Source organism: Bombina bombina, chromosome 4, assembly GCF_027579735.1.
Source record: "Bombina bombina isolate aBomBom1 chromosome 4, aBomBom1.pri, whole genome shotgun sequence".
NCBI lineage: Eukaryota > Metazoa > Chordata > Amphibia > Anura > Bombinatoridae > Bombina > Bombina bombina.
The window spans coordinates 1,113,919,490-1,113,935,379 of NC_069502.1; the positions used below are offsets into that span (position 1 = coordinate 1,113,919,490).

The 15,890-nt window shown below is 43.1% G+C and overlaps 1 protein-coding gene across 1 annotated transcript in view; it reads right to left on the minus strand.

Moving 5' to 3' along the window:
• The window catches only part of NEK2 (NIMA related kinase 2), a 43,862-nt gene that overhangs the window by 15,203 nt on the left and 12,769 nt on the right, over positions 1-15,890 (minus strand). Inside the window, exons 6-7 of the mRNA XM_053712414.1 lie at positions 10,350-10,566; positions 8,590-8,644 (exon numbers count right to left, since the gene is read on the minus strand). Coding sequence (XP_053568389.1) covers positions 8,590-8,644; positions 10,350-10,566 — 272 coding nt within the window. The remainder of the gene's footprint in view (positions 1-8,589; positions 8,645-10,349; positions 10,567-15,890) is intronic.

A 15,890-nucleotide genomic window follows, 5' to 3' on the forward strand; every position in this document is an offset into this window, starting at 1 on the left:
TATATAACTGTTGATTATGCAAAACTGGGGGATAGGTAATAAAGGGATTATCTATCTTTTAAAACAAAAACAATTCTATGGTAGACTGTCCCTTTAAACTTTTTTTTTTAAAGTTCCGCCGGAAGCTTCATCTATCGCAACAAAAAAACAAAACACCAGTATCAAAATCCCAGAGAAGAAATTTTTTTCCTAAAAAAGGAAAAGTCTACATTAGTCTAGATATATGGGGGGGGGGGGGGGGGGTTGAGATTGCAAAAAGGAATGGGAACACTAATAGGGCCAGCCTGTCAGAGACCAGATTCCTCAAGAGCTTAGAACTGGGATTAGATACACAAGAGACGACCAGGAGTAGGATCTCCATCCCTCCACTCGTTTAGCGCAGTTCGCAATCCGATTCAGAAGACAGAGCATCCATTGACAAATCAGAACTGGGATCCTCCAATGCTGCCAACACATGCATCAGCAGTACACGCCAGTCTGAATCTAAAAAAAGGCAAAACTCACCTCTGGCGGGTATCTAAAGGCCCCGACCCTGAAGGCTGTACCCCGTGCAGTAACCTCTGGAGGAAATAAACCTCCTTCCGGAGAAGCGGTAACAGTATTTAGGACAACTGTTTAGGAACAGAATATTTTAGGGAAGACACCTCACGGGACACAGAATCCTCAGAGGCTGACGGCTCAACGATCTCTAACCTCCCCCTATTGGGAGAAGAGAGCACTCCATTGCCGCATACTGAACATAAATGATTGGGCTGGAATACTCGGGCCTCCACACAATCTACACGGGTAACAGAATCTGAATCAAAGAAATCCTTCCCCCGAAAATTCGGAATCCTCCATAACTTGACAAAAATAACTGGCACCTTACACCCCCAATGGCTGGGGCTAACACCACCTCCTATGGCCCAGACAAGTAGAGAAACAGACCATCTCCATCAACACTCGGTCAGGAATATGGAAATGGAGAACGAAAAATGTTGCCGCGCCCGGTCACGAGGTGCAACCTGCATGCCAAAAGGAAAAGCGCACCAGTCCACAGGAACTGCGCAGCTCGAAAAATACTTGTACGTTCCGAAATAGCCATGAGCCCCATCATCTTTAATCATGTTTGTTATGTGATTCTGTGCTTATGTGTAAAGTCCCCCACTGTTCCCTCAGGAGATATTAACCCTTGATTCCATAAAGATAAAGGAGTCCCACTGAGACCCTGTCTTCTATCATTACATTATATTCCCACAATGAAAAGTAAAATGATCTTACCAGAATCTATGCAGTGGAACAGTAACACGGTCCTACAAGTTTGACAGATAGTAGCGTTGCTTCTGACAACGACTTGAGCAAAGAAAGCAGGCAGCGAAACTCGTCAATGCCAATTGCTTAGGGAGCTCTTAATGAGTCGGGATGATTTTGCAGAAAGACTCTCCCTGCATCTCTGGACTAACTTTCATCCATGCTCTTACCGAGAGGCTGACAGGACTACTTAAAACTCCAGTCCCATCTCGAAGAGTACTACCCTCTATAAGAGATTACTCCAAAATCTTCTAACACTTCTCTGCCAACCTCCTGTGACGAAATGCAAGGGATGACTGGGGTTATGAGGAAGTGGGGGAGGTATTTAAGCCTTTGGCTGGGTGTCTTTGCCTCCTCCTGGTGGCCAGGTTCTGTATTTCCCAAAAAGCAATGAATGCAGCTGTGGACTCTCCCCAATTTAAGAAGAAAATAGCTTGCTTTAAAAAAGGAACGGTAAACAAAAGTAAATTTGCATTAAAGGGACAGTATACACTCATTTTCATTTAACTGCATGTAATAGACACTACTATAAAGAATAAGATGCAGATACTGATATAAAAATCCAGTATAAAACTGTTTAAAAACTTACTTAGAAGCTCTCAGTTTGGCTCTGTTGAAAAGGTAGTAGGAAAGCCCACTGCAAGTGGAAAAATAAGACACCCCCCCCCTCCCCTTGCATATGAAAAGACCCTTTACACAAACAGGAGCAAGCTGGAGAAGGTAGCTGACTGTATTCACATAAAACTTTGGGGCTTGGTTAGGAGTCTGAAAATCAGAGCAATGTTATTAAAAAAAAAAAACAGAATTTATGTTTACCTGATAAATTACTTTCTCCAACGGTGTGTCCGGTCCACGGCGTCATCCTTACTTGTGGGATATTCTCTCTTCCCCAACAGGAAATGGCAAAGAGCCCAGCAAAGCTGGTCACATGATCCCTCCTAGGCTCCGCCTACCCCAGTCATTCGACCGACGTTAAGGAGGAATATTTGCATAGGAGAAACCATATGTTACCGTGGTGACTGTAGTTAAAGAAAATAAATTATCAGACCTGTTTAAAAAAACCAGGGCGGGCCGTGGACCGGACACACCGTTGGAGAAAGTAATTTATCAGGTAAACATAAATTCTGTTTTCTCCAACATAGGTGTGTCCGGTCCACGGCGTCATCCTTACTTGTGGGAACCAATACCAAAGCTTTAGGACACGGATGAAGGGAGGGAGCAAATCAGGTCACCTAAATGGAAGGCACCACGGCTTGCAAAACCTTTCTCCCAAAAATAGCCTCAGAAGAAGCAAAAGTATCAAATTTGTAAAATTTAGAAAAAGTGTGCAGTGAAGACCAAGTCGCTGCCTTACATATCTGATCAACAGAAGCCTCGTTCTTGAAGGCCCATGTGGAAGCCACAGCCCTAGTGGGGTGAGCTGTGATTCTTTCAGGAGGCTGCCGTCCGGCAGTCTCATAAGCCAATCGGATAATGCTTTTAATCCAGAAGGAGAGAGAGGTAGAAGTTGCTTTTTTACCTCTCCGTTTACCAGAATAAACAACAAACAAAGACAAAGTTTGTCTGAAAACCTTAGTAGCTGCTAAGTAAAATTTGAGAGCACGAACTACATCCAAGTTGTGCAACAAACGTTCCTTCTTTGAAACTGGTTAGGACACAAAGAAGGCACAACTATCTCCTGGTTAATGTCTTTGTTAGAAACAACTTTTGGAAGAAAACCAGGTTCAGTACGCAAAACCACCTTATCTGCATGGAACACCAGATAAGGAGAAGAACACTGCAGAGCAGATAATTCTGAAACTCTTCTAGCAGAAGAAATTGCAACCAAAAACAAAACTTTCCAAGATAATAACTTAATATCAACGGAATGTAAGGGTTCAAACGGAACCCCCTGAAGAACTGAAAGAACTAGGTTGAGACTCCAAGGAGGAGTCAAAATTTTGTAAACAGGCTTGATTCTAACCAGAGCCTGAACAAAGGCTAGAACATCTGGCACAGCTGCCAGCTTTTGGTGAAGTAACACAGACAAGGCAGAAATCTGTCCCATCAAGGAACTTGCAGATAATCCTTTTTCCAATCCTTCTCGAAGGAAGGATAGACTCTTAGGAATCTTAACCTTGTCCCAAGGGAATCCAGCAGATTTACACCAACAGATATACCAAATTATGTGGTAATTTTCTGGTTACAGGCTTTAAGGCCTGAACAAGAGTATTAATAACAGAATCTGAGAACCCTCGCTTTGATAAGATCAAGCGTTCAATCTCCAAGCAGTCAGCTGGAGTGGGTCGAACGGACCTAGAACAAGAAGGTCTCGTCTCAAAGGTAGCTTCCATGGTGGAGCCGATGACATATTCACCAGATCTGCATACCAAGTCCTGCGTGGCCACGCAGGAGCTATCAAAATCACCGACGCCCTCTCCTGATTGATCCTGGCTACCAGCCTGGGGATGAGAGGAAAACGGCGGGAACACATAAGCTAGTTTGAAGGTCCAAGGTGCTACTAGTGCATCCACTAGAGCCGCCTTGGGATCCCTGGATCTGTACCCGTAGTAAGGAACTCTGAAGTTCTGACGAGAGGCCATCAGATCCATGTCTGGAATGCCCCACGGTTGAGTGACTTGGGCAAAGATTTCCGGATGGAGTTCCCACTCCCCCGGATGCAATGTCTGACGACTCAGAAAATCCGCTTCCCAATTTTCCACTCCTGGGATGTGGATAGCAGACAGGTGGCAGGAGTGAGACTCCGCCCATAGAATGATTTTGGTCACTTCTTCTATCGCTAGGGAACTCCTTGTTCCCCCCTGATGGTTGATGTATGAACTTGGCCCTCGCTAGCTGAGGCCAAGCTTTGAGAGCATTGAATATCGCTCTCAGTTCCAGAATATTTATCGGTAGAAGAGATTCTACCCGAGACCAAAGACCCTGAGCTTTCAGGAATCCCCAGACCGCGCCCCAGCCCATCAGACTGGCGTCGGTCGTGACAATGACCCACTCTGGTCTGCGGAAGGTCATCCCTTGTGACAGGTTGTCCAGGGACAGCCACCAACGGAATGAGTCTCTGGTCCTCTGATTTACTTGTATCTTCGGAGACAAGTCTGAATAGTCCCCATTCCACTGACTGAGCAGGAACAGTTGTAAAGGTCTTAGATGAATGCGCACAAAAGGAACTATGTCCATTGCCGCTACCATCAAACCTATCACTTCCATGCACTGCGCTATGGAAGGAAGAGGAACGGAATGAAGTATCCGACAAGAGTCTAGAAGTTTTGTTTTTCTGGCTTCTGTCAGAAAAATCCTCATTTCTAAGGAGTCTATTATAGTTCCCAAGAAGGGAACCCTCGTTGACGGAGATAGAGAACTCTTTTCCACGTTCACTTTCCATCCGTGAGATCTGAGAAAGGCCAGGACAATGTCCGTGTGAGCCTTTACTTGAGGAAGGGACGACGCCCGAATCAGAATGTCGTCCAAGTAAGGTACTACAGCAATGCCCCTTGGTCTTAGCACCGCCAGAAGGGACCCTAGTACCTATGAGAAAATCCTAGGAGCAGTGGCTAATCCGAAATAAAACGCCACGAACTGGAAATGCTTGTCCAGGAATTCAAACCTTAGGAACCGATGATGTTCCTTGTGGATAGGAATATGTAGATACGCATCCTTTAAATCCACCTTGGTCATGAATTGACCTTCCTGGATGGAAGGAAGAAGTGTTCGAATGGTTTCCATCTTGAACGATGGAACCTTGAGAAACTTGTACAAGATCTTGAGATCTAAGATTGGTCTGAACGTTCCCTCTTTTTTGGGAACTATGAACAGATTGGAGTAGAACCCCATCCCTTGTTCTCCTAATGGAACAGGATGAATCACTCCCATTTTTAGCAGGTCTTCTACCCAATGTAAGAATGCCTGTCTTCTTATGTGGTCTGAAGACAACTGAGACCTGTGGAACCTCCCCCTTGGAGGAAGCCCCTTGAACTCCAGAGAATAACCTTGGGAGACTATTTCTAGCGCCCAAGGGTCCAGAACATCTCTTGCCCCAGCCTGAGCGAAGAGAGAGAGTCTGCCCCCCACCAGATCCGGTCCCGGATCGGGGGCCCGCATTTCATGCTGTCTTGGTAGCAGTGGCAGGTTTCCTGGCCTGCTTTCCTTTGTTCCAGCCTTGCATAGGTCTCCAGGCTGGATTGGCTTGAGAAGTATTACCTTCCTGCTTAGAGGACGTAGCCCCTGGGGCTGATCCGTTTCTGCGAAAGGGACGAAACTTAGGTTTATTTTTGGTCTTGAAAAGACCTATCCTGAGGAAGGGCGTGGCCCTTGCCCCCAGTGATATCAGAGATAATCTCTTTCAAGTCAGGGCCAAAGAGTGTTTTCCCCTTGAAAGGAATGTCAAGCAATTTGTTCTTGGAAGACGCATCCGCTGCCCAAGATTTTAACCAAAGCGCTCTGCGCCACAATAGCAAACCCAGAATTTTTTCGCCGCTAACCTAGCCAATTGCAAGGTGGCGTCTAGGGTGAAAGAATTAGCCAATTTAAGAGCACGAATTCTGTCCATAATCTCCTCCTAAGAAGAAGAATTACTAATAATCGCCTTTCCTAGCTCATCAAACTAGAAACACGCGGCTGCAGTGACAGGGACAATGCATGCAATTGGTTGTAGAAGGGAACCTTGCTGAACAAACATCTTTAGCAGACCTTCTAATTTTTTATCCATAGGATCTTGGAAAGCACAACTATCTTCTATGGGTATAGTGGCGCGCTTGTGTAGAGTAGAAACCGCCCCCTCGACCTTGGGGACTGTCTGCCATCAGTCCTTTCTGGTGTCGACTATAGGAAAACAATTTTATAAATATGGGGGGAGGTACTAAAGGTATACCGGGCCTGTCCCATTCTGTACTAACAATGTACGCCACCCGCTTGGATATAGGAAAAGCTTCGGGGGGCCCCGGGGCCTCTAAGAACTTTTCCATTTTACATAGTGGTTCTGGAATGACCAGATAATCACAATCATCCAAATTGGATAACACCTCCTTAAGCAGAGCGCGGAGATGTTCCAACTTAAATTTAAAAGTAATCACATCAGGTTCAGCTTGTTGAGAAATGTTTCCTGAATCTGAAATTTCTCCCTCAGACAAAACCTCCCTGGCCCCCTCAGACTGGTGTAGGGGCCCTTCAGAAACCATATCATCAGCGTTCTCATGCTCTACAGAATTTTCTAAAACAGAGCAGTCGCGCTTTCACTGATAAGTGGGCATATTGGCTAAAATGTTTTTGATAGAATTATCCATTACAGCCGTTAAATGTTGCATAGTAAGGAGTATTGGCGCACTAGATGTACTAGGGGCCTCCTGTATGGGCAAGACTGGTGTAGACGAAGGAGGGGATGATGCAGTACCATGCTTACTCCCCTCACTTGAGGAATCATCTTGGGCATCATTTTTACTAAAAAAATTTTTATGACATAAAATACATATAGTTAAATGAGAAGGAACCTTGGTTTCCCCACAGTCAGAACACAATCTATCTGGTAGTTCAGACATGTTAAACAGGCATAAACTTGATAACAAAGCACAAAAAACGTTTTAAAATAAAACCGTTACTGTCACTTTAAATTTTAAACTAAACACACTTTATTACTGCAATTGCGAAAAAGTATGAAGGAATTGTTCAAAATTCACCAAAATTTCACCACAGTGTATTAAAGCCTTAAAAGTATTGCACACCAAATTTGGAAGCTTTAACCCTTAAAATAACGGAACCGGAGCCGTTTTTATATTTAACCCCTTTACAGTCCCTGGAATCTGCTTTGCTGAGACCCAACCAAGCCCAAAGGGGAATACGATACCAAATGATGCCTTCAGAAAGACCTTTCTATGTATCAGAGCTCCACACACATGCAGCTGCATGCCATGCTGTCCTCAAAAACAAGTGCGCCATACCGGCGCGAAAATGAGGCTCTGACTATGATTAGGGAAAGCCCCTAAAGAATAAGGTGTCAAAAACAGTGCCTGCCGATATAATCATATCAAAATACCCAGAATAAATGATTCCTCAAGGCTAAATATGTGTTAATAATGAATTGATTTAGCCCAGAAAAAGTCTACAGTCTTAATAAGCCCTTGTGAAGCCCTTATTTACTATCTTAATAAACATGGCTTACCGGATCCCATAGGGAAAATGACAGCTTCCAGCATTACATCGTCTTGTTAGAATGTGTCATACCTCAAGCAGTAAGAGACTGCACACTGTTCCCCCAACTGAAGTTAATTGCTCTCAACAGTCCTGTGTGGAACAGCCATGGATTTTAGTTACGGTGCTAAAATCATTTTCCTCATACAAACAGAAATCTTCATCTCTTTTCTGTTTCTGAGTAAATAGTACATACCAGCACTATTTTAAAATAACAAACTCTTGATTGAATAATAAAAACTACAGTTAAACACTAAAAAACTCTAAGCCATCTCCGTGGAGATGTTGCCTGTACAACGGCAAAGAGAATGACTGGGGTAGGCGGAGCCTAGGAGGGATCATGTGACCAGCTTTGCTGGGCTCTTTGCCATTTCCTGTTGGGGAAGAGAGAATATCCCACAAGTAAGGATGACGCCGTGGACCGGACACACCTATGTTGGAGAAAAATATATATGGGCTATATAAATAGATCTACAAAACATTTATGCAAAGAAATAAAAAATAGTGTATAATGCCCCTTTAAACACCAACAGATGCAGGATTTAAAAAAAAAAAAAAAAAAAAAAAAAAAAAGATATAGAGATAGATATAAAATAGCACAGACCACTTTTGAAATTGTCAGGAAAAAAAAAATCTCATTTTTAAAGTTATATATTTCCACTCGTCTTGTATTATGTGGCAGCCATTTGCCAATTACATGCATATAGGTATATTCTGTGAATTCTTGCACAGACTCAGGAGTTGGTCAAAAATGTTTAATCCCTGCAAAGTGTGGTTAAACACCTAACTAAAGTCCTGCATGGGTATTGAGCCAATACACTACAGCTCCCATGTGGGACTTAAGTTGTGTTACCAAGGGACACATAAGAATTCCGATTTCAGTTAGAGCATTTTTTTTTCATCAGAGTCCGTTTAATGTTGTTAACACTGCCTATGGCCCAACATATATGCCTCTCTCTAGTGGTCATAAAACAGAAGAAGCAAAACACAAGCTCACAGTAAAAATGCTTATAATTTAAATTACTTTAAAACAAACCTCATTGGTTCAATATGAAATTACACACATTTGTATTCGGCAATCCACCTGTGTTTGATGGATAGTAAGTTAAGTCAATTTACCTTGCAAGTTTATCTTCAGCAAGTCTCTCGCGTACACAAAGTTCTCGTTCTCTCTCTGAGGGAATAAAGGTTAAATGAATGATGCAGAAAAAAAAAAAAAAAAAAAATTCTTTTGTGATTTGAATTAATAACATTTTTGACCAACTTTTCAATTCACTTCTATTAGACAATGTGCTTTGTTGAAGAAGCAGTAATGCATTACAGAGAGCTAGCTGAAAACATTAGGTGAGCCAACAACATGACGCTTATATGTACAACCACCAATCAGCTCCTGACTCTGCCTAGGTATGCTTTTCAACAAGATATACCAAGAAAACAAATTAGGTAATGGAAGAAGACTGGACAGTTTAAAAAAAAAAAAAAAAATTATATATATATATATATATATATATATATATATATATATATATATATATATATATATATATATATATATATATATAAAAAAAAAAAAAACTCACATGCTCATCTGGATCACAAAAGAAAAATTGTGTTTCATGTCCCTTTAACCAACATCAGTATGAACATCCATGGACTGTGTGCACAGATCACAGGTGCTATGACGCTACAAGTTAAAAGGGACAGTAAAATCAAAAAAAAATTTAGAGATAACTTTTTTTTTTTTATCTAGGCCCATTTTGGTATATTTCATGCACCCATTTCTCAGCCAAATGCATAAAGTAAATTTTTTCACAAACTGTGTTTCTCACTGAAATTTACATACCGCTTGTGCAATCATGGCACAAAAGGATGTGAAAGCTTCTATGGAATCCCCTTTATTTAGAAATAGACATATATGGCTTTGCAATTGCTTTTGGGCAATTAGAAGGCAGCTAATTGAAGCTACGCACCATACTATTCCTAGCAGTTAAGGGGTTCATTAGGTGGCGTGTAAGGTTAATTTTAACCTTAGTGTAGAGATTATCCTCCCACCCCCTGATCCCTCCCAAACAGCTCTCTTCCCTCCCTCACCGCCCACTAGTCAACTCCTTTTAAAGTACTGGCGGATAGTCTGCCAATATACAAATTTAAGGCTTTTTTTTTCCAGCTCTAACACCCCCCTCTAATTAGTGCCGCCATCTTAGGTACTGGCAGCGGTCTCCCCCCCCTCGCAAGTTAGGAACCCTTCACACCCCATTTCTGTAGAGTAGCAGCCCCATCTCTCCCCGACACTCTTTTTTTTGTAGTGTAGGGTCCTTCCACTCCATGGCTGGGCCGCCCATCGACCTTGCGGATTCCCTCAGACGGCACCAACAGCTGACCGATACACACAGTGTCACTTTGAGCAACGATCAGGCATCTGCCCATGTATGGAACCGGAGCACTGATCGCGCTCCGGTTCCATGTGCGGAGACTGCTGGAGCTTAGAGATAGATATGTCTTGCGGTGCAACGAGCAAATAACAATCTTTCCAGTTTACTTTTATTATCAAATTTTACTTAGTTCTCTTGATATCTTTTATTAAAATGTAATCCTAGGTGAGTTCAGGAGTGTGCACATGTTCTTAGCCATCTGGCAGCAGTGTTTGTATAACATTGCTATACACAATGTTGCATAGTTGCAAACAAGGCTGCCATTAAATGCTAAAGACATGTGCACGCTCCTGAGCTTCTTTCAGTCTACCTAGATATACTTTTCAACAAAAAAAAAAAAAAAAAAGTTTAAAAAAAATTGCATGTTCCACTGACCACCTCAACCATGAAAATTTAATTTGACTTTACAGTCCCTTTTAACTGTAGGAAAGGGGAAAATCAACTTACGTTCTAGCCGATCTTCCCTTTCTTTCAAAGCCTTCTCTCTCGTTAGCAACTGGTTTTCCTTTAACCGAAGTTCTGAAGCTACAGGGTTTGGTTGCTGCATTTTCTCTTCGGAGGCTTTAAAGGCCTTCTTTTCAGAAATGTTGCTCTGTTCCTCTATAACCCATTCTGTTAACAATGGATTCAGTAAAACTTCTTCTATTGAAGGTCTTAAGTAGTCCTTATATAGAGAAAAAAAAAAAATATTGCATAATTTTTTTTACATAGAACACACGTCAGGTAACCATTTGAACAATTTACACATTTTGTTCTAGGTGTTTAGAAAGATGGGGTGGGAGGTTTACAAAAAGAAATAAAACATAATTTATGCTTACCTGATAAATTTATTTCTCTTGTAGTGTGTTCAGTCCACGGGTCATCCATTACTTATGGGATATATTCTCCTTCCCAACAGGAAGTTGCAAAAGGATCACCCAAGCAGAGCTGCTATATAGCTCCTCCCCTCACATGTCATATCCAGTCATTCGACCGAAACAAGACGAGAAAGGAGAAACTATAGGGTGCAGTGGTGACTGGAGTTTTAATTAAAATTTAGAACTGCCTCAAAAAGACAGGGCAGGCCGTGGACTGACTACACTACAAGAGAAATAAATTTATCAGGTAAGCATAAATTATGTTTTCTCTTGTTACGTGTAGTCAGTCCACGGGTCATCCATTACTTATGGGATACCAATACCGAAGCTAAAGTACACGGATGATGGGAGGGACAAGGCAGGAACTTAAACGGAAGGAACCACTGCCTGTAGAACCTTTCTCCCAAAAACAGCCTCCGAAGAAGCAAAAGTGTCAAACTTGTAAAATTTTGAAAAAGTGTGAAGCGAAGACCAAGTTGCAGCCTTGCAAATCTGTTCAACAGAGGCCTCATTCTTAAAGGCCCAAGTGGAAGCTACAGCTCTAGTGGAATGAGCGGTAATTCTTTCAGGGGGTTGCTGTCCAGCAGTCTCATAGGCTAAACGTATTATGCTACGAAGCCAAAAAGAGAGAGAGGTGGCCGAAGCCTTTTGACCTCTCCTCTGTCCAGAATAAACGACAAACAGAGAAGAAGTTTGCCGAAAATCTTTAGTTGCCTGTAAGTAGAACTTAAGGGCACGGACTACATCCAGATTATGCAAAAGACGTTCCTTCTTTGAAGAAGGATTAGGACATAATGATGGAACAATAATCTCTTGATTGATATTCCTGTTAGAAACTACCTTAGGTAAAAACCCAGGTTTAGTACGCAGAACTACCTTGTCTGAATGAAAAATCAGATAAGGAGAATCACAATGTAAGGCCGATAACTCAGAGACTCTTCGAGCCGAGGAAATAGCCAATAAAAACAGAACTTTCCAAGATAACAGCTTAATATCAATGGAATGAAGGGGTTAAAACGGAACACCTTGAAGAACTTTAAGAACTAAGTTTAAACTCCACGGCGGAGCAACAGTCTTAAACACAGGCTTAATCCTAGCTAAAGCCTGACAAAAAGCCTGAACGTCTGGAACTTCTGCCAGACGTTTGTGTAAAAGGACAGAGCAGAAATCTGTCCCTTTAACGAACTAGCAGATAAACCCTTTTCTAAACCCTCTTGTAGAAAAGACAATATCCTAGGAATCCTGACCTTACTCCATGAGCAACTCTTGGATTAACACCAATATAAATATTTACGCCATATCTTATGGTAAATTTTTCTGGTAACAGGTTTCCGAGCCTGTATTAATGTATCAATAACCGACTCCGAGAAACCACGCTTTGATAGAATCAAGCGTTCAATCTCCATGCAGTCAGTCTCAGAGAAATTAGGCTTGGATGGTTGAAAGGACCCTGAATTAGAAGGTCCTGTCTCAGAGGCAGAGACCATGGAGGACAGGACGACAGGTCCACTAGGTCTGCATACCAGGTCCTGCGTGGCCACGCATGCGCTATCAAAATCACCGATGCTCTCTCCTGTTTGATCCTGGCAATCAATCGAGGCAGCAACGGAAACGGAGGAAACACATAAGCCATCTTGAAAACCCAAGGGGCTGCTAGAGCATCTATCAGCGCCGCTCCCGGGTCCCTGGATCTGGATCCGTAACAAGGAAGCTTGGCGTTCTGGCGAGACGCCATGAGATCCAGTTCTGGTTTGCCCCAACGAAGAATCAGTTGAGCAAAGACCTCCGGATGAAGTTCCCACTCCCCCGGATGAAAAGTCTGGCGACTTAGAAAGTTCGCCTCCCAGTTCCACGCCTGGGATGTGGATCGCTGACAGGTGGCAAGAGTGAGACTCTGCCCAGCGAATTATCTTGGAGACTTCTAACATCGCTAGGGAACTCCTGGTTCCCCCTTGATGGTTGATGTAAGCCACAGTCGTGATGTTGTCCGACTGAAATCTGATGAACCTCAGTGTTGCTAACTGAGGCCAAGCTAGAAGAGCATTGAATATTGCTCTTAATTCCAGAATATTTATTGGAAGGAGTTTCTCCTCCTGAGTCCACGATCCCTGAGCCTTCAGGGAGTTCCAGACTGCGCCCCAGCCTAGTAGGCTGGCATCTGTTGTTACAATCGTCCAATCTGGCCTGCGAAAAGTCATTCCTTTGGACAGATGAACCAGAGACAACCACCAGAGAAGAGAATCTCTGGCCTCCTGGTCCAGAGTCAGGAGAGGGGACAGATCTGAATAATCCCCATTCCACTGACTTAGCATGCATAATTGCAGCGGTCTGAGAAGCAGGCGCGCAAATGGCACTATGTCCATTGCCGCGACCATTAAGCCGATTACTTCCATGCACTGAGCTACTGATGGCCTTAGAATGGAATGAAGGACACGGCAAGCATTTAGAATCTTTGATAACCTGGACTCTGTCAGGTAAATCTTCATCTCTACAGAATCTATCAGAGTCCCTAGAAAAGGAACCCTTGTGAGTGGTAACAGAGAACTCTTTTCCAAGTTCACTTTCCACCCATTCGACCTCAGAAATGCAAGAACTCTCTCTGTATGAGACTTTGCATTTTGAAAACTCGACGCTTGTATCAGAATGTAGTCTAGGTACGGAGCCACCGCTATGCCTCGCGGTCTTAGTACCGCCAGAAGTGAGCCCAGAACCTTTGTAAAAATTCTCTGGGCCGTAGCTAACCCGAAGGGAAGAGCTACAAACTGGTAATGCCTGTCTAGAAAGGCAAACCTTAGGTACCGATAATGATCCTTGTGAATCGGTATGTGAAGGTAGGCATCCTTTAAGTCCACAGTGGTCATATACTGACCCTCTTGGATCATGGGTAGGATGGTTCGAATAGTTTCCATTTTGAACGATGGAACCCTTAGGAACTTGTTTAAGATCTTTAAGTCCAAGATTGGTCTGAAGGTTCCCTCTTTTTTGGGAACCACAAACAGATTTGAGTAAAACCCCTGCCCTTGTTCCGTTCGCGGAACTGGGTGGATTACTCCCATTACTAAGAGGTCTTGTACACATTGTAGAAATGCCTCTTTATTAGGTTTGTTGATAACCTTGACAGATGAAATCTCCCTTGTGGAGGAGAAGCTTTGAAGTCCAGAAGGTATCCCCGAGATATGATCTCCAACGTCCAGGGATCCTGGACATCTCTTGCCCAAGCCTGGGCGAAGAGAGAGAGTCTGCCCCCCACTAGATCCGTTTCCGGATAGGGGGCCCTTCCTTCATGCTGTCTTAGGGGCAGAAGTAGGCTTTCTGGCCTGCTTGCCCTTGTTCCAGGATTGGTTGCTTTTCCAACCCTGTCTGTAACGAGCAGCAGTTCCTTCCTGTTTTGGAGCGGAGGAAGTTGATGCTGCTCCTGCCTTGAAATTACGAAAGGCACGAAAATTAGACTGTTTGGCCTTTGATTTGGCCCTATCCTGAGGAAGGGAGTGACCCTTACCTCCCGTAATGTCAGCAATAATTTCTTTCAAGCCGGGCCCGAATAAGGTTTGCCCCTTGAAAGGAATATTAAGCAATTTAGATTTAGAAGTCACATCTGCTGACCAGGATTTAAGCCATAGCACTCTGCGCGCCTGGATGGCAAATCCGGAGTTCTTAGCCGTTAGTTTAGTTAAGTGCACAACGGCATCCGAAACAAATGCATTAGCTAGCTTAAGTGCTTTAAGCTTGTTCATGATCTCATCCAATGGTGCTGTGCGAATAGCCTCTTCTAGAGACTCAAACCAGAAAGCCGCCGCAGCAGTGACGGGTGCAATGCATGCAAGGGGCTGTAATATAAAACCTTGTTGAACAAACATTTTCTTAAGGTAACCTAATTTTTTATCCATTGGATCTGAGAAAGCACAACTATCCTCCACCGGGATAGTGGTGCGCTTAGCTAAAGTAGAAACTGCTCCCTCCACCTTAGGGACCGTCTGCCATAAGTCTCGTGTGGTAGCGTCTATTGGGAACATTTTTCTAAATATCGGAGGAGGGGAAAAAGGCACACCGGGTCTATCCCACTCCTTGCTAATAATCTCTAAGCCTTTTAGGTATAGGAAAAACGTCAGTACACACCTGCACCGCATAGTATTTATCCAGCCTACATAACTTCTCTGGGATTGCGACCGTGTCACAAACATTCAGAGCCGCTAATACCTCCCCTAGCAATACACGGAGGTTCTCAAGCTTAAATTTAAAATTTAAAATTTCTGAATCCGGTCTCCCTGGATCAGATCCGTCACCCACAGAATGAAGCTCTCCGTCCTCATGTTCTGCAAATTGTGACGCAGTATCGGACATGGCTCTCGTGTCATCAGCGCGCTCTGTCCTTAACCCAGAGCTATCGCGCTTGCCTCTTAACTCAGGCAAATTAGATAATACTTCTTTCATAACATTAGCCATATCTTGCAAAGTGATTTGTAAGGGCCTTGATGTACTTGGCGCCACAACATCACGCACCTCCTGAGCGGGAGGCGCAGGTACTGACACGAGAGGAGAGTTAGGCGGCATAACTTCCCCTTCGATGTCTGGTGATAATTTCTTTACCGGTAAAGACTGACCTTTATTTAAAGTAATATCAATACAATTGGTACACATATTTCTATTGGGCTCCACATTGGCTTTTAAACATAATGAACAAGCAGATTCATCTGTATCAGACATGTTTAAACAGACTAGCAATTAGGCTAGCAAGCTTGGAAATTACTTTCAGAAATTTTTCAAGCAATGTAAAAACGCTGCTGCGCTTTTAAAAACACAAAAAAAACAATTACAGTTGAAATAACAATGAACAAATTCAGTTATAGCAACCAAATATTTACATTAAATGTATGAAATCAGCAGAGGATTGCACCCACTAGTAAAGGATGATTAACCCCTTAATACCCAAAAAACGGATAATCAATTTAACAGTTAACGTTTTTATCACAGTCAAACACACTGTCACAGGTCTGCTGTGACCGATTACCTCCCTCAAATATAAATTTTGAAGACCCTTGAGCTCTCCGGAGACGTCCTGGATCAAGGAGGATAGAAACAGGAAGACTATGATTGAATTTTAACTGCGCAACAAGGCGCTAACAAAAAGCCC